Here is a 26,564-nt window from a genome sequence, read left to right as displayed (position 1 = left end):
CAGTATTTAAATATTGTAAATAAGGGAAACATCTGATACGAAGTAGATTTTAAGATTTTGAAACCATGGCTGCCAGCATGCAGATAGGAAGTCAGCTTTGTCTGAATAAGAGAGCTCTTTTGCTTTTTGTCTTTGCTGCTGCTGTTTCTCTCTCTCTCTCTCTCTCAAAAAAAGTATGTCATAACTCCTGTGCATCTAACTGCATTCAGTCAGTGATTGTAAGCAAAGACATATATACATTTTGAACCTGTATAGAAAACAGTGAATATGCTTACTGTGTTCTGTTAATCTTGTGGGGTTTTGCTGGGTAATTGAGTGTTTTGGATATGAACAGAATCATATAGCAACATTTTAAATGAAACTGTTTTTTGGGAGGTTGAGATAAACTGTAAACAAATTTGAAAATCTGGAAGCTAGGGGTGAGGAAGTAGACCCAGATGTTGCTTGCACTTACTCCCTGGTGCCTGAGAGCTCGCTCTCTCAGTGCCATGTACAAAGGTTGGAGAACTTCAGGGCACCTGGGCGAAGGATACTCGTTCTCTTTCTCCTCATTCCACCTTTCGCCACTCTTCCTTGTTCTTTCCTTTGCAAGGTCACCCTGTTGACCCTTTGAAGCAGCTAACTTGGCAGAAACCTAATAACTTTTAGGTACAGATCAATTTCTCTTTCTGTTATTAGGAAAATTTGCATTTAGGTAACAGGGTTGGGTGCTCACCCTAAAGGAGAAAGGTATTTGCAAATTCAAGTGTATTAAGCTTTGTCAGATTCTCTTTCATTCATACAGATATATGGTGTAACCTGGTTTTAGATAAACTACTGCTTATCAGTTCCACTACTGAAGCTTTAATCATTCGATGAGTCAACTTGTAATTGAAATAAATTTAAATTTAAATAGCTTGTATATATACACATATCTGCAGTCTCCTGCCTATTGTATCTCTGCCATGTGTTGAAAATCTAACTGTACTTCAGGCAAAGCTAAAGCAGCTGACACATTTTCAGGATGCTGTTAGAGTCAAGAGATGTGGGAGAGAAGTCACTCAAGAGGAGTGATTTCTGAAATCAAAGAGACTGCGCTTGCAGCCTCCTCCAAACCCCAGTTTTACAGAGCTTTGTGGGATGGAGCCCAAATTCCTCTGCTGAGCAGAACTGGACACCTCCCTTTGCCATGGCTTCAGTGCCATTGGGCCATTTACATTTTGATCAAGGCTCACTGTGGTTTTTCAGAAATAAAAATGAGATCTGCAAATTCCATTCACATTTATTAAAGATGGAGGCATTTATTAGTGACCAAAAGCTGTTAAACGAAATATTGCCTCTGTTTATTAAGTATTCATTTGGATTTTTTCAAGACTGTTACCAGTACGTGCTATAAAATGTTACCTTCTTGCAACTATTTTTAAATTTTAGGATACCTAGATTTGTTCTTACCCATACTTTTATGATAGCTCTATTTATAATGCACTTTTTTTTTACAAGCTCCTGAGACAGTGCAGGCATTATTGTTTTATTCGCAGTGTTTGTTGACTGTAATATCTGCAGCACTGTTTTTTTCAGAAAACAAATTTCTAAGAATGTTAAGCATGTTCATTTAGCATGCATTATTAAAGTATCTATATTGCATCTCATACTGTTGCTTTGCCTTATCTTCTGAAGTACAGAACAATTATGTGCTTCTGTTCATTAACTGACAACAGAGGATTGTACGTAAAGGTCTTACATCTTTCAGAAATGAGTAATTTATAAATGCGTAGTTAAGCTGGTTTTCAGATCATAAAAGAGTATAATGTGATACTCGGCCCAGAATGTGGCTTCTGTTTAGATTCATAATTGTAATATTCAGACAGCTATACATTTTGAAAGAGGATATTTAAAGTACTTTTTGTATTTGAATAACAAACTGACAGGCAAGCTGCTAAGTACAGTGCCAAAGAATTGCTGATTATTTGCAAACAAGTACTTCTTGCTTGTTTTTTGTCATTATATTATGTTGTCTCTTCTGAAAATATGGGCCCCTGTTGTTACAGATTGACAACGTAGCTCTTCAGTTGAGGCTTTTCATTCCATGAAGTTCTGCAGTCCAAAATGGAGTCATCACAACAGTGAGCTCCAGGCCTGCGTTAGTCTTTCCTTTGTGTACCTACTTCTCTTCCTTTCGTATCATGCTATTCAGAAAGATTCAGAAATTTTTTTAAAATACAGGAGCGTGTGACAACAAAGGCATTGCTCATTTGTGTTTGGGGAACTAGTAGCATTTCAAATCACTTTTAAAATCTGTTATCATTGGTCTGGTTTCACACTGATGGTGTCCCTTGAGTGACCCGAGACATTAGAGACACAGGCTCTGGCCCACAACTGCATCCACAGCAGCAAAGCTTTATGCTCGGGTGAGGTTGTATGAGCATCCTCTCGCGTACATCATGCCGCGAGGTTGCAGCTGTGTTTTGGGAGCTGAGGTTTCTAGGATGTGCTTACAGGAGCTGTTTGGATTACCCTAAGGATGTGCAGGGATTTGCTGCTTTCTCTTTCTTTCATCAACCACATGTTTTCTCTGTCCCTATAAAATATTTCTTGAAAAAACAAAAATCTTGCTGGATTTTTGCTTGAGTTTTGCAGAAGCCACAATGGTTGGTTGTGATAAGCTGTGCAGTGTTGAGAGAAGGAATATGTTTGAGTAAAGGGCAACACCATAGGTTCAGTGCTTTGTGCTTGACTTGTTTGGAGCCCTTTGAGAAAGGAAATGGGCTCCAAGTGGCATGGGTGTCACCGCAGCACCACGGCGTAGAATTTAAAATGGCACGTCTTAGTGTTTCGTATTACTGTTGGTGACATCTCAAACAGCCCAGATGTGTCTTTTAGCACACTGAAGTATGGGCTTACTGCCTGTGGAGGGGCTTGTTTGGTGGTAGGCATGTTGTCTTTCTAAGGAGCTGAGGTATCTGAAGCTTGCCTTGACTGGGGCAGTTGGCCCATGTATTCGGATGAACCCCTTTCTCCACAGCATGGCTTCCTCTTTTGGCTTTGCCCTGCTGGGGTTGCATTGCAGCTGCGATGGGAGGACACCAGATGAGCGACTGGCGCGGGCTGCTTTTCGAAGGGATGCCCTTTGCGTCCTGCCCTTCTGACAAGCGAGGAGGATTTGCCACAGAACGTGAGCAATTGGGAGTGCAGGTGTGAGAGATAATGGGTGGGTGAGCGTGTGTGCAGAAGCGAACAACAGATGGGGGGAGAGGAAAGACAAGGAGCGAGAGAGGGAGGGAGCAAGCGCATATAGGAGTGAGCGAACACTTGAAAATCAGAGCTTTTGATTAAAAAAAAAATTCAATACAGCTTTAATTATAGTCATGCTGCTGGCACCACCATAATATATATTTAATTAATCAAAAATGATCCAACTTCAAACATTAGAATTCATGCTCTTTAGAGGTTCTACAGAAACTGAGTAAATATTGTCAGCCATGGTGTGGAGAGGGGGAAGGAAGAAGAAAGAGGGTTTGAAGTGAGTCACAATCCATTGTGAAAGGTACAGGAATCTGCATAAAAGAACTAAATAAATAGAGTGTGTAAGGGGCGGTGGCATGGAAAAATCTGTACCTACCTGAATAAAACAGGGTTGTTAACACAGGAATCTTGGCAAGCTTAACCAGAATTCTAGTGTCATGTTTTAAGAGACACTAAGATCTCTCAGCTCTTTGTGGAGCAGTTTATAAGAAAACAAAGGAAGGCAGAGAGTATCTTGAAGGCCATCGCAATAATATAGAGGCTAGCCCTGAAAAGCACTCTTCCACAAAGATGAGCAAAACACAACACATACAGCCAAAGCAAGCCAAAAGGGGAGGAACACAGTGAGAGATGTAAATTGAAAGTCTTAGCGATGTAAAAATCCCAGGAGTTTAATAAAATAATCTGGCATAAATGGTTTATTAAGCATACATCCTGCCTTGCAACAATATTTTGTAAAGTGAACAGTTTATTACTGTCGTGTGTGCTGGCATGGAGACAACCCCTGCACCTAAAGTTACTCTGGAAACCTCTCGGAGAAGAGGCAAGTGTGCTCTCAAAGTTAGCATTGAGCTGTTGTTTTCTGTCCTCTGTGTCTTGGATAAATAGAAATGAAGTGTCAAACTGCTGAGCAGGTTTGTTGGGGTTCCTCTCACTTCTGAGGCTAGCGTAGGCTTTTTCTCAAAACACAGCTGGAAAAAAATGAAGGGTTTCTCAAATGTTTATGGTTATCTGTAAAATAGTTTGCAGTTTGAGAGGTCGAAAGGCTGCGTTCAAAGGAACTGTGATCCAGATGGATTAAAAAAATAAAGTGAATCTGTAATGTGCGCCATTCATCTTTTCCTTGACTTTCCCCTCCAATTCTCAATATTTATGGATGCATTAAGACAGCATACTATACCTTTGTCTGTGTTTCTAAGTAACTATTACACAACAACATGTTTGCATTTAACTTGTTTACCTCAAAATGCCACCATCCCGTACCTGGGCCAGTGCACAGCTGTCATTACTTAATCTGGGACTGAATCTTCCCTTATTGAAAGATAAAAGGTGGCTATCGTTTTATAAGACTTAGGAAAAATTATTGTCATTCTTAACAGATGTCTGCACTACTCATGAGGTTGTGTGCAATGGATTTGGTTATCTTGATGACAGGAGCTCCCAAAGAACTCTTCCTCAGATGCATTTGTGACCTTTTGGGTTAATTTGTGAGGACTTTTGCATTAACGTGCTAGATCTGTGAGTGGATACTGCAAAACCAGCACTCACAGAGCAACTCTGTGCTTACAGGCACCACACTTTGTGCATTACCAAGGACAGTTCAACAGAAACTGGTATCTGAAGATAATTAATTTGCAGTCCAGCTGACTGAACTGGAAATAATAATTAAAGAGACATGATAAGTGGTTAGTACTTGGATTCTCCTGAACTTGAATGTTACCACTTTTGAAGCATGATGCAACACTAATATGTTTCATCAAGCTTTTTCCCAATAACAGGCTTGTGAAATGGTAACAGATGTATGCTCTAGGAAACCATCTCTTTGGTCTCTCTCTCTTTGTTTCTGCCCCCCTTCTCTTTTTTTTTCAGGCAATTAATCTCTTGGGGGGAAAAAAGTGAAGAGGTTTCCTCCTTTTTCATGTGGTATATGATCTATTTCTGAATATATTAGATGGTGTCTAAATGCTGTAAGACTGTGAGCATTATAGAATGTATCACTATACTTCTACCATGACAAAAAGAAAACCATTAACTGCAGGAAACGAAGAAATAAGTAGCAATAGAGATTTCCCCCCCCCCCCCCCCCTTTATTTTGGGCCTTGAAGCGTTATGCCTTATAAACGAAGAATGAGTGCTGTAGTTTGACAAACCCTTTTGTATACAGAACAGGCTGTTAAAATAAATAATACTCTGGTTTTAAGGAAGGCACAATGCTGATGGGGATTCAGTTTTCTCACACTCAAAATACATGCTCCAGGCACCTCTGTGGTGAGAAGCAAATGATGGACAAGAAATAGGGTTAACTCACCTACTCCAGTTCCCCCATTCTGGGTAAATTAGACCTCTTGAGCCACAAAACTGGCTAATGCTACATCTTGCAGCTCTTTCGAAATACTCCCTTCAGAAGTTGTCTGGCAATTAGCCAAATAACTAAAGCAACTGTATTGTATCTTTATTAGTCTAAAATTGATGCAGATCTTAACAAAAACTATTAACCATCAAATATTATGAATCATTTGGAGAGTGGGGAGTGACTGTTGGCTGCCCATTACTATGCATATGTCCTTTTTCATGATTGTGTTGCTCAGTTTTCTGTGGCAGTCTGAAAATCCAGCTAGGGTTAGTCTTTGGCTCCTCTGAAAGAGGAGGTCTGTGAAGGTCACAACACATTGCCAGAAATGCATCACTCTGGTTTTCCATACTTAACGTTGTGTGGGTGGTTGTTGTTTTTTTTTTTTTATTAAAAGAGAGTCTTGTCCTGTGCTCTCCATGCCCTTGATACTAGCTGTTTGGGTAATTTTCTGTCTGATATCCCGTGACAGTTACTTTCCACAGAGGCGGCTCCCAGGTGGGGAAGAATATAAGCACCAGATACAAAATTTTCAGATCAGAATAATGCCACATGCACTTAAAATTAAGCTTGTGCTGAAGTAAGTTTTCTGGATTGTGTTCTAACTGCAGATCCCATTTATTTGTTGTAGCTTTTTTCCTGAGTAGCACTTCAGACACCTGTGAACCCGCTAAACCACGAGGGATTTGTGACTCTTACGAGGCTGATACCATTGCTCGATGTGCAGCATTGCGCCTGAGTGTAAAGAGAGCATTTCTAGGTCAATGTCCAAACTATGGGTGTGTTTCTTAATGTGTTTTAAAAAAATGTGTTCATCAACTCTTCTATCAAAAAAACCCACTAGCCATTGTTTCCTGCTGTAATATTTATATGCGGTGAAGCTCACAAGCCCAGGTGTCCTTGATAATACAGTACAGTTAAGCAGTTACACAGTTAAGCATATATATATATTTTTTTTTCCCCGATTAGCCTTTGAACTAAAACCCACACCTGGATTTATATTTTAAACTGAGGACCTCCTGAATTTAGAGCCACTTAGTGCCCTGTCAAGCCGTAATCAGACAAGATCACTCTGTCCCCCCCTCACATAAAACAGCCTGTTCTTTTGGGGAGATACAAGTACCTTGACTCTGCCTCTCTTGGGACTTAATTCAGGTCTGAACACAAGACTATAAGGCTTCAGGGTACACAAAATGCAAAAGACATCAGCTCCTGTTAACTATAACAAATGTAAATGAGTGGTTTGCCACTCCATAAGTATGACTTATTGATTTCTCACTAGGATGTGGAGTGGATGGAGCAGTGCTGCCGAGGATTCAGGGCCAATTGGTCAGTTGACTGATCATCTTCTCTTTTCTGTTTGAGACTTCTGAAGTTTGACTCTGCCTTGCTATGTACCTTTTGTTATTCTATTCATAATGGGTAGCGTTTGCCACTGATTTTTATTTTACTTTATGCAACTAATGCTTACCTTATTATAACAGCGGTGCGGTATTGAGACATTCTTCTCCCTCCAAACTGTAGCTAAGACAAAAAAGTTAATCCACATAGTGAGCACCCAAACGAGGTATAGATGGAAATGTAGCAACATATGGATATTAAAGCATTTCCTTTGGCCTCATTTTGCTCCTGGGAGAGGAGTTAGTTGGAAAGCATCCAGTTATACCCTGAACGCTACTTGAATGAGGATCGAAGTTCCCAGGGACTTGACACTAACAGAGTTGCTTTCTAACTTTTTTAATGAGGAAGAATTCCTTTTTCAGCTCTGGTGTAAACAAAAAACAGCTGCAGCGAACGCTCTGTAGGGTAATGGTTAGAGCAAGGGTCTGAGAATGAGGTGTGGCCCCATTAAGGTCAAGGGAAAGACTTCTGTTATTTTCAGGATTTTACCCCCTTCTCTTTTCCCCTCCCCAATTCTTGTGCAAACTCTGCTGATGGAAAGTGGCCAAGTCCCAGATTTCCTACACTTTGGAGCTTCTGTTTGTAAAGTCAGGGAGAAAGATACGTAGCTGGTTTGCACAACACTTGGAGATTTTTAAAATTAAAATGATAGGTGTAAACAAACTATTGTGCTTTGTGATCTGCCTTTAGTTGCAGTCGTGGTTTCAGTAGATTCCTCCAACATCGACTTATGTTTCTAGCATTGATTGGGGTACTCTGCAGATAATTGTCTAGCAGGTGGCAAAGTCGGAACTAATCCATCAATTGGTTAAATTCCACCTAGTCCAAATAATCCTGTTAGTAGCTGTTTTGCCCTTTCAGCAGTCACTTTAATTAATATTCAGGCTTGTGCAGGCAGTCAGGTTTCTGCCCTGCTGAAGCAGGACTTGATTGTTTTAATTTTAAACTAGAATTAATTTCTAAGGGCCTTTTTTGTCCCATGTCAAACACATAGAGCAACCTCTCAAAAACTTGCAATCAGTTCATCACCAGCTCTCTTTCTGCTTTATCTGCCACGACCATCGTGTCTAGTTTTGTCTCTTCCATTTGGAATATGCCAGTACTTCAAGGACATGTGTGTAAGTAACTTCTGAAATGCATGGGGCTCCCCATGAGAAATTGATTTCCATGTATCTGATTGCAGCATATAGTGTAAGCAGGAACGTATTTGCAATGTCATGAAAGCAATTTATAGAGTTAATTGAAAATATAGGACTTCATGTGAGAAATTCTGAATGAAAAGGTTTTCACCCAGTTCTTCAAGAGGATTTTTTTTTTTATTTTGTTGCAGAGGAGCATAAAAGAAAGTGAATATGAATTTTCTACATTTGGTGAAGTATCTGCTCAAGTTGAAGAAATTAAGTTGCTCTACTTGATTTCTTCTTGTTTTGGCAGCTTTCTGCTCCCCCAGGCTGGAACAACTCTGTTCTGTTGGTTTTAGTGGCAGAAGCTCAGGGAACAAAGATCTGGAATTACCACCTCAAACTATTTTTCAGTTTCAAAAAAAATGAAACCCAAGTTTTCACTTTGCTTTGGAAGTTCACAGTAGGTAAACAACGATGTTTGCTAAAGGTGGCTTCTAGAGAGATGTTTCTGTCAGGGTTAAATAACTTTTGACTGACTTAACAGGAAAGCAGGAGGCTTTGAGACAGTATTGAGTTCTTTAGCAGGGATTTAGAGGCATTTCTAAAGTATGATGTTTGAAAGATGCTGTTTCTTTTAAGAAGATAAAATGTTAATCAAATAGATGAGTTGCGATACAAAGGCAAACCTTTACAGGTTGGGGTGGGTAGCTTTGATTCTGAACTTCTCTTGCCTTTGAATTGTTTTTGCCACAGCCCTACTAGTGTAAGGTAATGCAAGCATAATTGGTTTGACTGGCAGAATTTTGGGACAGGGAGCTGATGCCCAGTGCACATTTGCACCACGCCACAGTGGCCTGTGTATTGTCGTAAATTTGTTTTTGTTTGTTTTATAATGAAGTATAGTACTAGAGCCTGTATTTGTCGTTTCCTCTTCATCGAATACTTCCAGTCCTTTATTGCCTACCCCCATGGCACAGCTTTGCCCAATGAAGTGTTCATTGTAGGTTTTATTAGTGTTAAGGCCGCATCAATTGACTCTTCTTGGCACGCAGAGTCAAGCAGGCTGCATTGTGAGTTAAAAGTTCAGCACAGTCAGCAGCTTCTCGGTCTGTATGTACAGCTAGAGAGAGAGTTGCTTGCTAAGAAGACTCCGTTGAAGCGTCTGTGCAGAGCTCTGGGTGGAATGCTTGCCACGAATCTGCATCAGCTGATATTTCTTTAAAATCCAATTGTATTAAAAAAAAAAAAAATCACATAGCATTGCAGTAGCACCAGATGGGAAGAAACCATATGTTGTATCTGTAATTTTGGTTTGTGAATAAATAGTATGGGAATCTGAAAAGATTTCATGGAACTTTTGTATTTCTAATACTTTATTCCTAAAATATCTTCTTGCTTTTGCTGTGCTATACAACAGTGTTTTTACTGTCTGAGGGAGTGTCTGCATTCTCAGGCTGTTCTCTGTTCTCCTGCCATAAGTGGCATGCTTTGCTGACCTGTGCACACTCATCTGAAACCTCAGCATGACCCAATCCCTATTTCTTCTGAAAGAATAGGCACAGCTGAGTTTGTCAAGAGTGGAAGCCCCTGTTGGCTGGGGGGCAACCGTCTACCTGAAAGAGATGTCAAGATGCAGAATAAATTGACTAGGAATCTTTTTTGGCGAGAGGCAATCTTTTTTTTTTCCTGGGTTCCTAAACACCCTGGGAGGAGCAGATCTCTCTTATGGAAACTGCATTGTGCTGGCAGCCTCCGCACCTCTTAGGTAAAGCCTAGAGAAATATGTGGTATTTTTATCAGTGTCAAGTCTCTAGACTATTTGATTTTTTTTTTTCCCTATAATGTATCCATTCCCCACATGATAAATGGGGAAGAGGAAAGAACACAAGGATCAGAACTAAAAGGCTGAAATTGCCCTGAAATGCCTTTTCTGGGGGCAAGTGCATACAGGATTACACAAACATGGACTGAAATTCATTTTCCGAAGACTCTCCATCATTCACATATCCAGGTAACCCTCAGATAAGTGGGCTTTACGTCAAGGCTTGCAGATGTGTTTGAGGAGGTAGCCTATGAATTCATAGAAATTTTTTTCTCCACCTAGAGTTCTTTTAATCTCTCCAGAGCTCCCAGAATAGGGATCAGATTGTTCCATTTCCAGGAAACAAAATTCAGAGATGCGTTTAAATTCTGAATGCTGCCAACCTGTGGGTAATTGAGGTGTAGCAGGGGGTAGTTCTCTCAGCAAACACCTGGTTCCTTTCAGTGTGAGCTTAGCTCTTGTAAATTTTACTCTCAAACTTCCTTTCCCCTTCCTTCTCACCTTCTTCCTCACTATACCTACCACATTAACATGATATTAATTTCTTCATTTTCTTTCCAATTGCCATTTTTCCCAGGATAGCATTAGACTGTGCTTAACTACTGTTTTTGTTGGGGTGGGTTTTGTTTTGGCAGATGTTTATTGAACAAAACAAGATGAAAAGGCAAAGTCAGTTGCTTCTGCAAAATTCTGCTCCTGATCAACAGCTTTTGAAGGCTTTGGATGACAATGCTAAGCTAACCCACATATTAGAAGAAGAGAGGCTTCAACACCAACAAAAGGTAAAACAGGATTACTTTTCATCTCATGCAGAAGTCTTTGAAAGCCTCCTGAATTTAAGGAGTGTCATCTATTTGTTATGTTCAGAATTATTTGAGATCTTGTCCCCCATAAGAGTTTACAATCTAAAAACTAAACTTCAGAGAAGATTGTGATTCCCTTCTTCTGGGTCACTGGTAAGACACGAGTACAAAACCTGAAGCTTTTCCAGCCTGAAGGCTCTGGTTTAGATAAGTATTTTATTCTGGATGCCAGTAAAGTGCTATTACGAGCCTTAAATCAAGTTCCATTAAGTGAAGAAAAGATGACAGGAGAATATTTTGGAATATATTGAGTAATATAAAGGGTATTTTGGGGGGAAAAGCTAAGACGACCAGGAGATGAGAGGTAGGCAGTTCACATTAGTAGTCTGGTCACTTGCTAAAGAAATGCGTGGGGAAGAGCCAGACATACTGGAGCAGGGAAATGTTAGGTGTGCTTTGCAGCAGGCAGTGCTGCAAAGTGGTGTGATAGGATCTAAAGTGCTAGGATCTAAACAAATATATTCTTTGAAACTGGACTAGATCAATCTCTAACTGGGAGAAGTCACCATTGCTTCACTTAAAAGCCTGAAAACGAGTTTTCCCTTAGCTGTGAGGCCTGTTCTTAAAACTCTGGTAATAGAGTAATTCTAGGAACAGGTAGACAGTTCCTGTGCTTTCATCAATGCAGCAATGCTAAGACTATGTGTAATCTCACAGGCTTCTGAATGAGTATTTTGGAAGAATAATTGCCAGTTCATAGAAAATCTCTGCATCTTTGGCTCCTTGAAGTCTAGAGCAAAATATATATATTTAGGGAGTTGGGAAGTGATTGCTACTCTGCACCTGAATGCTGCCTCTAAATCTGATGTTCCATAATTCACCCACTGGCATCTGCGTGAGTTGAGACAAGGGAGTTTAAGTAACCAACCTGTCGGTGGAAGCAGTCGGTAAGAGAACAAAAATATTGATGTTCTCATGCTTCAAATGAAGAAATGTTCTGAAATTAAATTCCAATTATGTGATAAAAACTCTATAAAAAGAAAAAGGGAACACCTTATAGCTTAAGTGCTTTGGAGCTAAAGACGTATTCTAAAGAAGAGATAAAACAAGTTAGGATCATAATAGAAAACTCTGACATCTCTCAGAAAAATCTGTCCAGCTCTCATTCAAAAATTGTCCTCTTTCTGGGACTTGTAGTTCACTCCTATACTATAACATCGTGTTTTCAGGAATAACTGTGCCTAGTGGGTTATTTGTCAAAAGGAAGGACAGAAAATACCTTTTATTGTAATGAATGCTATTGTTTGCCAACTGCAGATCAAAGAATTGGAAGAGCAGCTAGAGAATCAAGCACTGCATAAGGAGATTAGTCGTCTTAAACAGCAACTAGAACTTTTGGAAGAAGACAAAAAGGAGCTAGAGCTTAGGTGCCAGAACTCAGAAGAAAAAGCTAGAGACCTAAAGCATTCAGGTAAAATCATGTAATAACTTTCATTTTAGAGGTACGGTTGGGGGGGTGTGAGTGGTGCATGTCTAATAGAATTATACGTGTTATGTTTGAGACCCCAGAAGCAATAGCTTTTGTGTAGCTGAGATCCAGACCTGTGCTTCGCAAGACAAAGTACAGCAACTGCCTTCAACCGCAGAATAGTTGGGTCCAGAATGTGTGTGAAAAAATAACCTTGTAAAACTTGTGTAAGGTATAAAAATACTGTTGTTAGATTGCCCTGAGTCTTACAGATGGATATATACATGTGAATGGGTTTCTGTGTGAAAGACACAATCCTTCGTATTCAGTCAAAATGTATCCTCTTACCTAGTTTTAAAAATAAATAAAATGGGATAACTCTGCTCTTTTTTTTGTTGTTGTTGCAAAGATGCACAGTGATTTATCAGACTATATTGTGGAGTCTATATTGTATGAATTGTACAAAAACATCCCATAATTATCAAGCTACCCCACCATTTTATAGTCTCGCAGTAGAAGACACCAGTGAAAATAAAGACATGATTTAGCCCTTCATATTGACATGTGAGAAAACAATTTCTGCTGATGTGAGAGAATCTGAGGGGGGTGGGTGTGTGCGCATGTGTTGTGTGGTTTGTTTGTTTTTTTTTTTTTAGACAGATATTTAAAAGGTAAGTACTGCCTTCAGAGCCTTACAAAGGGAGTTAGCCAAACAAATCTGGTGGGCTTTTATGGCCCATATCCATGAGAATTATACGTCTAAATCTCTTACTTGTAGTCAAATATTTTTGTCAAGTGACTGAAAGGAAAGAAACAGCCTCGCTAGCTACTGTGTGTGTCTGTCTCTAAGATTTAAACTAACGCCCAAAGAATACGGGCAGAAAAGATTCACAGAATATTTAGGAGGGAACAGCTGTTGCAGTGCAGATGTTCATACGGTTATTGTTATCAGGATGGTGCCTGGCTTGTCTGCAGCATCCTATCTATTGAATGAGGAAATTTCTGACCTAATGCTCCTTATTTAAAAGTGCTTTTAAAACGGGCCCCTGGTGTGTGTGGCCTTGCTATAGGGAATGTGGGGCCAGTTAAGTATTTGCATGTGCCTTTGCTTTCAGTCCTTGTTCAGCTCAAGGCATAAGCAGGTGCTAGTTTTAAGTATGACACCTGGTCAGAGAAGCATTTGAGCCCCTGTCAGAGAAGGCCAAAGTGCTTATCCTTAGTTAAGACTCCACGTATAGCCACGCTTTTCTGAAACGTATCCTTAAGAGCAGGATTATCTTTAAGTTTGTTAGCAGTCTTGCTTGGAAGAACTGCTTTGTGTTAGAGTTTTACATTACCCAGCCTTAAAAATATGCCTAGGCAGCATATGAGTTCTTAGCTGCCTTGGAAAAGATCTAACCTTCACAGCAGATTCTTTCTTTCCAGGCTTGTTTGTCCTTCAGAAGGAATTATCAGCATAAAGATTATACCTGGAATTTAAAGTCACTCAGTTGATGTTTTTTTTTCCTTTTTAAATTTAAAAGTAAATGTTAAAGATTGTAATTTTAATTTGAATCCATCATTACGAGAACAAAGAATCATATTCACTTTGGAAATCATATTCTGTACTTCTGCCATAATTCCTACTGTATTCAGAACAATTGCTAAGAATTTTAGTAACGAAAAGAAATTTAAGACTTTTTTTCCCTCTGTTTCTGCCTTTCCCCAGTTAATTGCATTTGACAACATTTCAAGTGCAGAAAAGGAATTTCCACATTTTAGATCTGACATGAAAACAGGAGAGAAAGAATCCATTCTGCCCACTGCCCAGTTTTGACCATTTTTGTGGGGAAAACCCACACCATCAGCAAGACAGAGATAAGTCTGGAAGCTGAAATTGTTCATTTTTTTTATCTCATGGTAGTTCATTCTCAAATGCAACCTCCAATAGACCGTCGCAGGAATGAGATGAACTTTTCCCTGCTCTATCATTTTATATGAAGAATTCTGTATGAGGGAGAGTGTCATTTTAGTTTCAAAAGCAACTCGGTTGGAGGTAACTGGTTTAATGAGAATCCTGTGCATCTAGGACATTGTTCTTGGTAGAAAATGTTGCCAAAAATAGGACTTCCTAGCAGTTGTGTGGTTTAGTCTTGTTGTTTGTTCTTTAGTTAATGAGTAGCTTTTTTCTTAAACCATCAGACTTGTTTTTTAGAGCAGATTTGAGAAACCAAGAACTCACTCTAGTTTGTTTTATTGATCTTGCACAGTTGATGAACTTCAAAAACGAATACAGCAGTCTGAAAACCCTCCACCACCTCCTCCACCGCCACCTCCTCCTCCTCTTCCTCCTCCCCCTCCTCCTAACCCTATACGGTAAGTGCTTAAACCAAGGGTCACAGCATTAATGCATTGCTGAAGCAGAATACATTACATGAGCTTGCATCCAAGCAGGAAGAGTGTCTTTAAAGAAAAAAAAGGCTTTCTCCATCTGTCTTGGGCTCTTTACCAGCAGGACACGCTCTGTGCCCCACCTGCCAACAGACTAACGCCCTGACCAATTTTGAACAGTGTCTGCCTTGCCAAGCCTAACAAATTGTCTAGACTGTGACTTTGGAGGAGGAGGGATACCTGTCTCCTCTAAATTTAGGAGATTATTTTTTTCTATTCACCTGATAGCTGTAATTACAGACTTGTGAAATGCTTCTCTGAATCTACTACTAAGAAAACCCCTTTGAACCAAAGGATATGTTGGATTACTGTGTGTCCCTTCCTGTCGGATACTGGTGATGAAAATGCAGACTCCATTGAATTCCCACAATTGCTTTCATAAGTTAAAAAGAAAAAAAAAAATAGAAAATCACCACCCCATCATCAAGCAATTTTGGGTGAAATTGTCAAAATTAAGGCTGATTTTTGCAAAGGACTGTAAAAGAGGCTGACCAATATATGATGTATCGGGCATTAGACCCAAATTAATTAATTAAGCCCTAAAGTGTGCTTAGTTAATTTTAGGAACTCAGCTAATCTTCACGTTGTCTGCTTGATTCTAAAAATAAATGGACTTCGATGACACTTTCTAACTTTCTGTAATAGAAATTACATGCAGGAGTCTTGATAACTATTGTGTTAAATATATGAATAGAGATGATTAGTAGGGAGAATTCATCCCTTTGTGCCTCTTGCTTTGTTTTTAGAAATCTAAACTAAACATGTTCTGAACAATTGTGTTTGGTCTTTTGCTCCTTTTACGTCTGGTAACTCCTTTGGCTTGCTTGCTTCTTTCTCACTAATGTGTAGCATGAATTAACTGTGTGGGGGTGTTGTGGGTTTTTTTTGTTTTGTTTTATTTAAGTTTGTGCCCTTTACTATTCGGAATAGATAACGCTATTCATTTTAAGCCCTGTAGTAGCTAAATCAGAGTATTCCCTTCATGCACTGTGACTTTTATGTGCGTAGAGGTTGTTTCAGAGCCTAGGCACGGGATGCTGCTTTTTTCTGGGACGGAGTTTTGACCCTTTATATCAGGGAGGTCCCTGTACAGTGTTCAGTAGGGAGTGACAGGCCTCACTGACACATCAGATGTCCATGGGAGCTTATACTTGGGCTTTAAGATGAATCATTTCTTTGCCTGGACTTTTACGTTTTGACTATAGTGAAGGGATAATTATTTGACACTGTAAGAAGACTACAAACTTGGAGTTGGTGAGGAGATACTGATCACCATATTTAAGTGTCCTCTGGAGAGTAATACTTCACTTCAATATCTACAGCTCTTCCTTCCTTTTATTATGCCAGAGCAGCTTCAATTTGTCATGTGTCACAATGAGATGTCTTTTAATATTCAAATCTTGGAGTGTTTTGATTTGTGCTTAATGTCTGTTAAAAAGAAATAAATTTCTCTGGTGCATATTGATGGGAGGCATTGTGGGGGGTAATTCAGTACATACATCTGCATTCAAGAACTGTTAAATGAGTCTTTTGTAAGTAGCTGTATAATCAGGTACAAGCAAACTGTTTGTGTGTCATGTTCAAGTTCATTCTAACAGTGTATAATACAGGACAGAATGACAATTTGCAGTTTCATTTTCCCCAAAGGTCTCTCATGTCAATGATTCGCAAGAGATCTCACTCCAACACCAACGTAAGCAAGAAGGAGAAACCTCCTCAGCAGGAGTCAGGTATGGCTCATCCTTTCTCAAGTCAGCGGATTATTCACTAAGTACTGCAGATAAAGGTAGTGAAAATGAACTGTGGGTACAGATAGTGATGCAAATGCTTCTAATTGTCAACGTTAACAACTGCTATCCATGTCCCAGCATATTCATCTACCTTCAGTCCAGAAATGTGATTGCAGCCCAGTCATACGTGCTCTGAGATAGGAAGTGGTATCTTTGGCATTGTGGCTTTGGTACTGCAAGCTTCCTCGAGATCCCTAGCAAATTTGCATAGCCCTGGTAGCCGTGTATGCCCCCACAACTGAGCTGGTGGTCAGCATCCAATTTATTTTTTCCAAATGGATTTTAGTATAAACAATCTTTGAGGCTGCAGATTAAAAACCTTAAGGAAAGACCTGACACTTGCTGTAACTGAAAAAAAGTTCTTATCCTCCTACTTTTGGCTCTTGTGCTTATCAGATATGTCACTGAGCTGATTTCATTCACTGATGTGGCAGAAAAAATTATGTTGTTTTTTTTTTTCCTTTGGGGAGAGGGTGGTCATGTTTATTATAGACTCACAGAAGGACCTGACAAGATAAGCTGAGTATGGTGATGCGCTGGGTGAGGTGGATGGGAAGAACAGAATGGTTTAATTTAGGCCCTATGTTGTTATACTGACTCTGTCTAGCTTGTCGAGTTGCACCCTGGCAGTTTGGAACTGCCTGTAGTAATTGCACTACAGCGGCATTGAGAGGCTCAACCTGTGCCTCTGCATGTAGCATGTAGCTGCATGTAGCTGCAGCATGTCCTGCCTGCATGTAGCTGCAGCTGCAGTATGTCCAGGACTTTGCTCTTCCCCAGAACAAACCCAACAAGCGTTAAGCTGAGAACAGGTTATATACAGGATAATACAGGGAAGTTTCCAACTTCCAAATGGCTCCTTCTTTGTGATTTCTTCCATCCAGAGCCTCTCCACAGAGCTAGTTTGTTAAATGCTTCAGTTTTCATCCCTCAATTCATATCTTATGAAATTACCACTCAGAGTTGACTGTTAATGCTAATCCTTTAATAATACTGAAAACCTAAACCAAAACAGAATCTTGCACTAAGGTGGCTCTGCATGCAAAGTAACAGCTGAAATTGCATTTTATTGTTGTTAATGGAAGCTGGAAACTTAGTAGGTTGAGAAGAGGAGTTAAGTACAGATTTACAAATGATCATGAGTGCTTGAAGAGTCAGAGCTAGTTAGGCAAGTGTTGCCAGTTAAATAACCAAGGTTTTCCTCGCTGTTTCTCTCTTCTTTCTGAAACAGCAGGAGTTTGTTTGCAGTGAATTGCTTAACTCGGTTGCTGCCACTTAAACCAAGAAGGGGGCTGTAGAAGGGAACCTGCTTGAAATTATAGTTATAGGATATAACTGTTAAAGAAAAAATCGCTGTTAGCAGACTGTAATGGTATGTAAGCATGGCTGGATTGTTGGATGGAACCAACAGGCAGAAAGTGGGGGAAAGGAAGTATCATCCCTCCCATTTTTCAGGTGAGGAACTGACGAATGGGGTGACCTGGGCAGGTCTGTGGGGGGATCTTTGGGAGCTGACTACCAGTCTGAGAGAAATAAGGTTATTGGTCTCGGTAGAACCTTGTACCAAGATCTCTGATGAAGAGCCAAGCTTACCTTTCAGTAAAAGCTCAACTATGTTGCCTTCATTTATCAAGTTTCCTTACCTTGAAGGGTCCTAGATGTTTTGATTACACCTTTTTGTTGAGACTGTTAGAAACAGTGATTGCAGGAAATACTATGAAATTCACTATAAGTTCTCTATACTTTCATTATTTATTAGCAAACTTTAACAGTTCTGACCTTTCTTCAATCACATATAAACTGCTTTGTCTCTTAATAGTTGAGCTGTTCTTAAAATAAAAATAAAAAAGGGGGAAAGTTCTTTCTTGATCTAGTTATTATATCCAACTTGAGGCTTGTTTTGACCCTTGTTAAGGACTTGGAATGAGTGGTTTCTATCCCATACCACGAATTAAGCTTTTATATTTGAAAGAACCTGTTTGTGAAATTAAAGCCTGACATTAAATCAGCTTACAATACAGAAACTGCATTTCTATGAATCATCAATAGTACCCTGACAGGTGAGAGAGCGAAACTCTATTTAAAATTCCGGTTATATAAGGTACAACATTGCAGCTTTGAATAGCGTCAACCATATTTCTCCATGTATTTGCTTTAAGTAGTCCTTTTTTTCCCCTTTTTGGTATGGCACGTTAAGTTACATTATCCAGAACACTGATAAGTTAACAGGTATTGTTTAGGTTCATCACACAGCTTCCCATTTCATCTGAATATTTTGCGGTTCTGATACGGAACCTCTTGAAAATCATCAGGTTCCTTTCATGGTATTTAAGTTTTGCCCTTTAACTCGGTACAGTATTCTTTAATGGTGTGTTTTTAGTTCGGTCTGAGATGTTGGTGTATCATTCCAGCAAGGTTCTTAAAACCACGTGAAATACGAGACATGTTTGGTAGTCCCGTAATGGGCTGCATAGAGGCCTCGCCATGGGGCATTATCAACTTGTCCTGTGTCAATGAAGCTGTGGAAATTTCTGCTGAGCCACAGTGAAGAGATACAGTGGAAGTGGGGCCGTATTCTTCAGCCTATAGCACTGAGCTTGTGCAATTCCCAAACAGGAGCTTTGCGTTTTTCAGGATCTGGGCCCTGCTTCTATCCAAACTTCTGCAGGCACTGTGGTTTGGCATTTGCAAAGTCCATGGCTGGATCCTCAATGTGTGTAGGTTGGCATTTTATCCTTGAAGAGCTTGTGACAGCTTAGCTGATAGCAAAGATCGCTAATAGTGCTGAATCCAGAAACTAGAATTCCTGATAACTAGAGATGAGGTTGCTGGTTTCTGCTACCACGTAGAAGGTGGAAACACGTTTTAGATGTACGTAGTGTAAGGTAAAGTGCCTCTTTGTGGTGGGGAAAATTAAGAGTAAGATAGTGGTCCTGTAGGAAAGACCCTGTGAACAGCCCACTTATGAGGAGAAAAATAAGCCTATGTATTTATGCTTATCATTTACATTTTTAATAAAACTGAGAAAAAGCATGGATTTAGATCGTACGTGAGCAATATGCATCACGCGTACAGGCAGGAAGAACTACTGCAGGGAGTATAGCTAAGTACATTGTATATGCAATGCCATTTTATCATTAAAACTAATTTATGCTTATGGTAACTGGCTATATATGGCAAGCAAGCTGTTCAGGAGGCTGTTTAATACGTTTTTCTCTTCTATTTCTCTGTAGTTCATATCTGGAATGTGATATGCTTTTTGATTTTTGGAACAGGTGAAGAAGTTACGGATCTGAAGAGACAAGCTGTTGAAGAAATGATGGACAGAATTAAAAAGGGAGTTCATCTGAGACCAGTCAACCAGTCAAGCAGACCTAAAACAAAGGTTTGGAATAAATAGCAGAGCAATAATATTAGCTGAATACAGTAATTTACACTGAAAACAAATCAGGCTTTCTGTGAAACATTCAGAAGAATACATTTGCCTCACTCACCTCATTTGCTTTGCTTGATTTTGAATAAAATGAATTAGAGCAGCATATACACGAAAAACAGAAAAAGAAGTGAAGCCAACAGTAAGTAAATAGAAGCCTGGTTTCTTTGACACAGAAGGGAACTGAAAACAAGCATCTTGTAAAGAAACAGCTACTGAGAAACTAAAAGCACAGAGGGAATAATTGAACTGGGTAAAGGAGGTGATCAAGAAGTAGACTGTATTTAGCAGTATTTCTTCCTTTTATGCAACACTTAGCCCTAACACATGAATGTGGCTACTATAAAATATTGCTTCCCATCTTCACAAAAGCGTAATCTTTCTTTATGTGTAGGCTGTGATTCACTGTGTTACGAGCTGAGACTCTTCCCTTCATCTATATAAGAAAATAGATTGAATGTTAGCCGTGTGCCCATGAGAGGAGAGAGCAGAGGAGCACAATACAAGTGCATCCTTGTGCGACGTCTGTCTTCAAGTTCAAAGTCTGTCATGGTCCCTTTCACGTGTTTTTAACATGCATGTGTTGTCTTTGTTTACAGCCAGAAACACCAAAGCCCTCTGAAAGTGCAATGAAAGAATTAAAAGGGATTCTGGTAAGAAAACTTGTAGTTTATATTTCAGTTTTTTCTTCTCATTGAGCTGACAGGGCCTTCTGTGCAAAGTAGCTGAGTATTCGAAAGTTCTGCATTAGTGCTTTGGTTTGAAGCTGTAGAGCAGTTTTGGAGTGAATCCCTCAATTCCACTTTTGACTTTGGTCTGACTGAAAGATTAGTTTTGGTCTTGCTAACAGAATTTATTTTGGAGAAAACTAGCCTGTTAACTCCGCTCCGGATTTGTATGTTCCTGCCACTAGAGGGGATGTTATGGTTTGCACCTGCCATAGATCCTTTGGAAACTTTCCAAGTACTCACAGTGGGGATGCTTAGGGAGGGAGAGGCAGCTGAATAAATCTAGTCCAAAGTAAAGCCCTGAACTGCACGTACAGTAGAGGTAGGGTTCTCATGATCAACTGCTCTGAACTCCTTCTCTTTCCTGAGGCACCAAATTTCTTGTTAGCACAGACATAGTCTAAAGAGAGCAAGAGGTTTCTAGTCTGTCTACATTTATATGTAGAAAAATTGATTCTGAATAGCTGTCTGCATACCCATTTATCACTAAATAAAAACATCAGGTTTGGGTTTGGTCCTGCTCAGAGCAATGTGCTCTTTGCTGCTGGTCTGTCCTTTACTCGTATATTGCGTTGCTTATTTAACTGGTTGTTTCTTTTGCGCAAGTGCTAAAATTGTATCAAACAGTCAGAAGGAGCTGTAGTTCTTGCTCCCTGACTTCTGTGACCCTGAAGCTTTTAAAGCTGAAGTGCAACTTTGGCACATTAAGTGAAATTTTGCCTTTGTAAGGTGAAATACAGTGAAATTCTGCCCATATCGAAGCAAAATGCTTCACATCCACTCCACAGAAGGTAAGGCTAATCATTCTAATCATCCCTAATGGCACCTGAACAGCCCTTATAAAAATAACTTCAGTATTGTGTTGGGTGACAGTACAGCAAAGAGTGTAGCCACAGCCTGTGCTGTGATTTAAAATCACGAGTGTGGCACCAATGACATGTTAAACTTACTGTTCTCCAGTCACGTGAAAGCAGGGGAAGAAGGGAAGAAATGATCCTAGAGAGCCCCCAGACCTTAATGTCGAGCTCTAATGAGAGGGACACATAATTAAATGTGGAGGTAAATAGAAAAGGAATAAAATGCAACATGGAGATTATGTTTTAAATGGAACTCCGTAAGCATATGAATAGTTTGATATGGTGTGCTGTTCGGACCAGTGGGGGTTGGACTCAACGATCCTGCCGAAGGTCCTTTCGTTTTCTAATAGCTGTTTTGTTTCTGTATCACTGACATCAGGGGAGACTTGATTATGTACTTCAAAGGGAGCAGAAAGCAACCTACAGTCACTGTACTTCTGTATCTGGCTTGTTGCTTTTGAGCCCGTCAGGATATTTGCAGTATAAGACAAACTATATAAAATTCAATTCCAGTCTGTTCTTGAGACCAATCATTACGCACAGTCAGACAACAAACATGGAGGTGGGATGTGATGGAGTAAACATTTGTTGTTACTATGCTAATTATGCATTTCATGTAGACCTCCATATAATTGTTACAAACAAAACACATTTATGTTCTGTAAATTGCAGAGTTTGAGTGACTCCGTTGTGCAAGTTGCTTTCGTATGTGTACGTTTGTACAGATCTGGAGCATACTACTCATTAATAATGTATCTGCTCAGTTAAATTTCAAATAGTTGCCAAAGAAAATATTTTAACTTTTGGGCGGGGGTGAAGAATTAGTATCTGAAAATAGTATAGCTTTTCCAACTTGCAATGCCATTTCTTTCTGTCATTCGCTATTTCTGCTCGGAAGTTATGTGCTTGTCAACAAAAGATGTTAAGAATATGTTATTTATGCTCTGGATAGGTGCTATGCGACATGTTTTGGAAGGCTGAATAAATGGGATTCCTGGGGATTCCTAAAGATGGCAAGACTCAGAGGGAGAATGAAATAGCACATGGGTCCCAAATTTTCAGTTGCATTATAAACATTTTGGGGAAATTTTACAGTTAACTAGTTGCTGATCTAGTAACTGACTTTTGTCAGTTGGGAAATGCATGCAGTATACACTCTGTGCATGTTAAAATGTGGGCAATTTGGGGAAGTTTCAGGCTTCGATCAAAGACTTTTTTTTATTTCCTTAAGGTCAGTGCTACTGGATTTGCAGCTTAGCTGATACAAAATGCTAACCTTGGCATAAGGCAGTAATAGCATGGATTTCTATTCTGTATGTATAAAAAAAACGTTTAAACTTGAGGTCTAATCCCGTGTGTAAGAGAAACCATGAAGTATGTGGACATAGGCTCAGGTTTATGCCAGATCAGCTAGATTATATATAATAACATGCTGCAGTTGCAGCTAGTACATACTGACTTGTGCAGATATGTGTACACACCAGGATGCACCAACAGAGGACCGTGCTAAAATATAAAATATGCTGGAGCAGTAAAATATGGATCTTCGGCTTTTTGCTAAGAGAGGTTAATTATGGGCATGATACGCTCTAGCAGTTTTTTAAGATCCTTTAAATATTAAGATGGAGGAAGTTGGCAGTTCCCTGCACACATCAGAGTTTGTTCATTAGTGATCCAGAGCATCTTTCTTAATCCTGATACCAACCCTCTGAGGTGTAGGTAAGTATGGTTAATCCCTACATCAGGAAATCAAGGGGAGGAGCGGTGAGCCAAGCCCCAGATGCTCTCTGTTGTACCAAAGAGAGAGCTTCGCACGCTGGTCTAGAACTGCAGTTGCTTTTCTGCTGTTTAAAAGGTTCTCACATTGTGCCTATGGGATGTTTGGCAAGGCATAATATATCCTTAGAGAGCTTTTCATGCCTGTTTCTTGCGGTAGGAGACATTGAACAAATCCACTAGTTCCCGAAGCTTGAAGTCCCTTGAAACAGACAGCAGCGAAACAGAGCTGGAACGAGTTCTGCGACGCCGGAAAGTGACCACTGACCAGGACAGTGGCAGTAAGTGGCCGGACTCCTTCGTAGCCCTCTTCCTCTCCCTACATTAAGTGACTCTTGAAGCTCTACTTTCTCTTCCAGACCATTGCCATTTCAGCCATTATGGAGAACTCTGCTTGCTTCTACAGTGGCTCACTTCCCCATCGCACCTGTCGCTTTTCGCCCCCATTTTCTCCAAGAGATGCCTCTGTCAGGATTTTCTGCGCACACAGCCATATATACACAGGTTCCTCTGTCCCGCCTGGAGCTTAGACATCGTTACTGGCGTTAATAGCCTGAGCCTACTGTGAAAATACTCTTGAAAGTAATGGTAACCAGAGAAATGGGGACTCATGTTTTGAATTAACCTCTTCTGCAGAGCAAGGGTCTGCAGTTTTTAAGCTATGCTTTACTATCATCATCTGTAAGAAACTGTTGATGTTCTGCCTGGTTAGAACCACAGTCTGTGCAAGCGTAAGTCCATGCCATAGTTGATGCAGATGTGGCTGGTTTTAATGTCACTGTATGGTTTTAGCTTGGACTTTAGGTAGACGGTTCACTGACTGCTCATTAGTATGAGAACAGGCTTTTTTGTCCGTGGGCTGGCTCTCGCTCCAGCTGCACTTCAGGCTGGGAGAGCACTGGCAAGTCGTGACTTGGTAGAGCTGTGCGGGCAGCAGGACTTCCATCCCAGAAGGCAAGGGGACTGAGCGCACGACTGTGTCAATATAGCAAGCCCTGCTTGTGGTACAAGAGGGGGTTAATCTTGGCGGGGAGAGCAGAAGCTGCAAATACGGTATTTTGATACTTTCCATGCACTGGACACTGTTTGTTAAAATTCCATTTTGATTTCTGCAGATAGCTTGAATTCTGCTGTGCTTATGTGTTGTTTCTAGACCAGTCAATCCAGATAATAGAAGCATTAAACTTTGTTTGGGTTTTAGGTCCCACTGGAATCTTGGCCACATCAGAATCAAAATCTCTGCCTGTGCTAGGTTCGGGAGCCAGTGCCGCGCAAACAGCGTTGAACAAGAAAGACCTGGAGCCAGAATTCAGTTCCAAAGTACCTGACTCGGGTCCTGTCTCTAACCAGCTTAAGGGTGTCACAGACTCCAAACCTACATTACAGTAAGTAGAATATGGATTTCTAGATATATTTTAGTACTAGATTCATTTAGTTTTGAAAGTGATTTAATACCAATTTTGGTTAACAGGATAGTTAACCAAACAGTCTGCAGCTGTTTACCACTGACTCCTCAAATAATTTGCAGTCTCATGTGGAGGTAGAAATGGAATTCTCTGTAATAAAGTTCTTTTCTTGTAAAATCTGTGAACATTCTTCAAAAAAAAGTTCATCTCTCTGCCAAAAAAAGAACTCAAGAGTTCTCGAGGAATAGCAAGGTTGAGGTTTTTTTCCATATCCTGAAGAGAAGAGGGATGATAGTTACATAGTTAACTCTTGATTTAAAAAAAAAAAGGTAGTTCTAGCACAATATTTTAAAAGATAGAATCATGTAAGTCATGTTGGTCTGTATGCAGGTGTGCAGGGCAGTTTCTGTTGGACCAAAACAAGTCCTAACTATTACTTTTAAATGTTTGTTAAAAAAAAAAATTCAGTTAGTGCTGCATTTGCACACATGATTGTCACAACAGATTGAAGACCCAAGGTGCCAGTTAAGCATTAAAGAGTTAAACCTGCTTCAGATATATTTATTTCAGACCGATCTGGTGGAGGATTGGTTTGTTTTATGACAATACCAAGCTCTTTTTGAAATTAGGCTGTGCACTTGCTTATGTTCCCTTGCCAGGTCGTTTGTCAGTTTGTCACTTCAAGAAAAGGAAATAGATGAGACAAATCAGATCAGGAGAATATTGTAATCATGGCTAATTAAACCTCTGATTTCCTGCTCTATCAGTTAAAAAAATACCAGCAGTACCAATTCTAGCAAGTCTTCATTGCTTGGTTCAAAGGAGTAAGTCACGACAAATGAGCTGGAAATTCAGTTCGCATCTATTTTTATGAACTGATACTTACTTCACTCTCCTACAGGTACTTTTGTAATTTATTTTTGAATGGATAAAGAGCCCAATTTCCTTTTGTGCTCTACAGTTTTATTTAATTCGCACCGAGTTTTAAAAGCAGAATGCCTTTTCCAATCATACATATTTTCCCCTTTTATTTCATTTAAGTATCCTTAGAAGAAAGATAATCTTCATTTTAATTTAATCAGAAAGATGAAGATTTGTTCAACAGCTAATTTGACACGAATGATGCCATTGCATTTTCTTGAACTGCTACTCAGACATAAAGGTGAGGTTGTTCCTGAAAAATACTGTGTTTGTAGTTTGTGGATTTTTACAATTTTGAACAGATAACCTTAATCAGAAAATACAGCAACTCCTACCACCTTTTGTCTACCTTTATTCCACCAAAGTAAGTGGAAATTGCATTTACAAGTAAGGAAATGAAATAATTGCAGGCCCCAAGGTCTCGCAGAATGCGTGGTGAATTGACAGTGAAAAGGATCTTGTGTTGACAGTCACAGTTGTTATGTGTTATAAAAGCATATGTGAAGCTCAATTTATTTCTCAGCTTGCCTATTCAGTGACATCCTAAAAGACGCATTTCACTTTAATGTATCTGTTTAAAGCATTAAAACAAATGTAGTGGGCCAGATTCCTTAGCGCTGCAGGGCTTCTTTGCACCGAGTCACTGGTGTAAACCTGCTTAATTGGAAAGGCTCATCGTTGAGGATGGTTTTCCAGCGAGAGAGAAGGTGCTGGGGCTCTCATACTCTTCTGCCGCTGGGCTGGCAGGGAGGAGCAGAAATAGCCTAGGTGCTTCGTACCACGTTGAAGTGCACTTATTTTCTTTTTTCTCCCGGGTGCTGTTTGCAGCAAAGGTTAGTCGAAGCAGCCTCCAGGCTCCAAGGTGTGTAAGCACTGTTCTGAAACAGGGCTCATTTGAAGAAGCCATCAGAAGGAAGTTCATTTGTCTAACATGCCTGACAAGTTGGCTCTGTAATTAGGCAGTTTTCTGGGCTTCCCTGGGTACAGCTGTACTAGCCGTTTAGTTGGGATCAGCAGAGCACTTCTGAAGCAA

At 39.9% G+C, this 26,564-nt stretch overlaps 1 protein-coding gene across 2 annotated transcripts in view; it reads left to right on the top strand.

Annotated features, from left to right (window-relative positions):
* SHTN1 (shootin 1) overlaps positions 1 to 26,564 on the top strand; it is a 66,300-nt gene that overhangs the window by 31,422 nt on the left and 8,314 nt on the right. Inside the window, exons 9-16 of one of the 2 annotated variants that reach the window (XM_075155140.1) lie at positions 10,555 to 10,701; positions 12,040 to 12,193; positions 14,440 to 14,545; positions 16,268 to 16,350; positions 19,686 to 19,795; positions 20,443 to 20,496; positions 23,365 to 23,485; positions 24,406 to 24,589. In XM_075155140.1, the coding sequence (XP_075011241.1) occupies positions 10,555 to 10,701; positions 12,040 to 12,193; positions 14,440 to 14,545; positions 16,268 to 16,350; positions 19,686 to 19,795; positions 20,443 to 20,496; positions 23,365 to 23,485; positions 24,406 to 24,589 (959 nt within the window). The remainder of the gene's footprint in view (positions 1 to 10,554; positions 10,702 to 12,039; positions 12,194 to 14,439; positions 14,546 to 16,267; positions 16,351 to 19,685; positions 19,796 to 20,442; positions 20,497 to 23,364; positions 23,486 to 24,405; positions 24,590 to 26,564) is intronic. The other variant, XM_075155141.1, reaches the window with a different exon arrangement.

This window comes from Calonectris borealis, chromosome 7, assembly GCF_964195595.1.
Source record: "Calonectris borealis chromosome 7, bCalBor7.hap1.2, whole genome shotgun sequence".
NCBI classification, from domain to species: Eukaryota; Metazoa; Chordata; class Aves; order Procellariiformes; family Procellariidae; genus Calonectris; species Calonectris borealis.
This window is presented reverse-complemented; position numbering and strand designations above follow the sequence as displayed.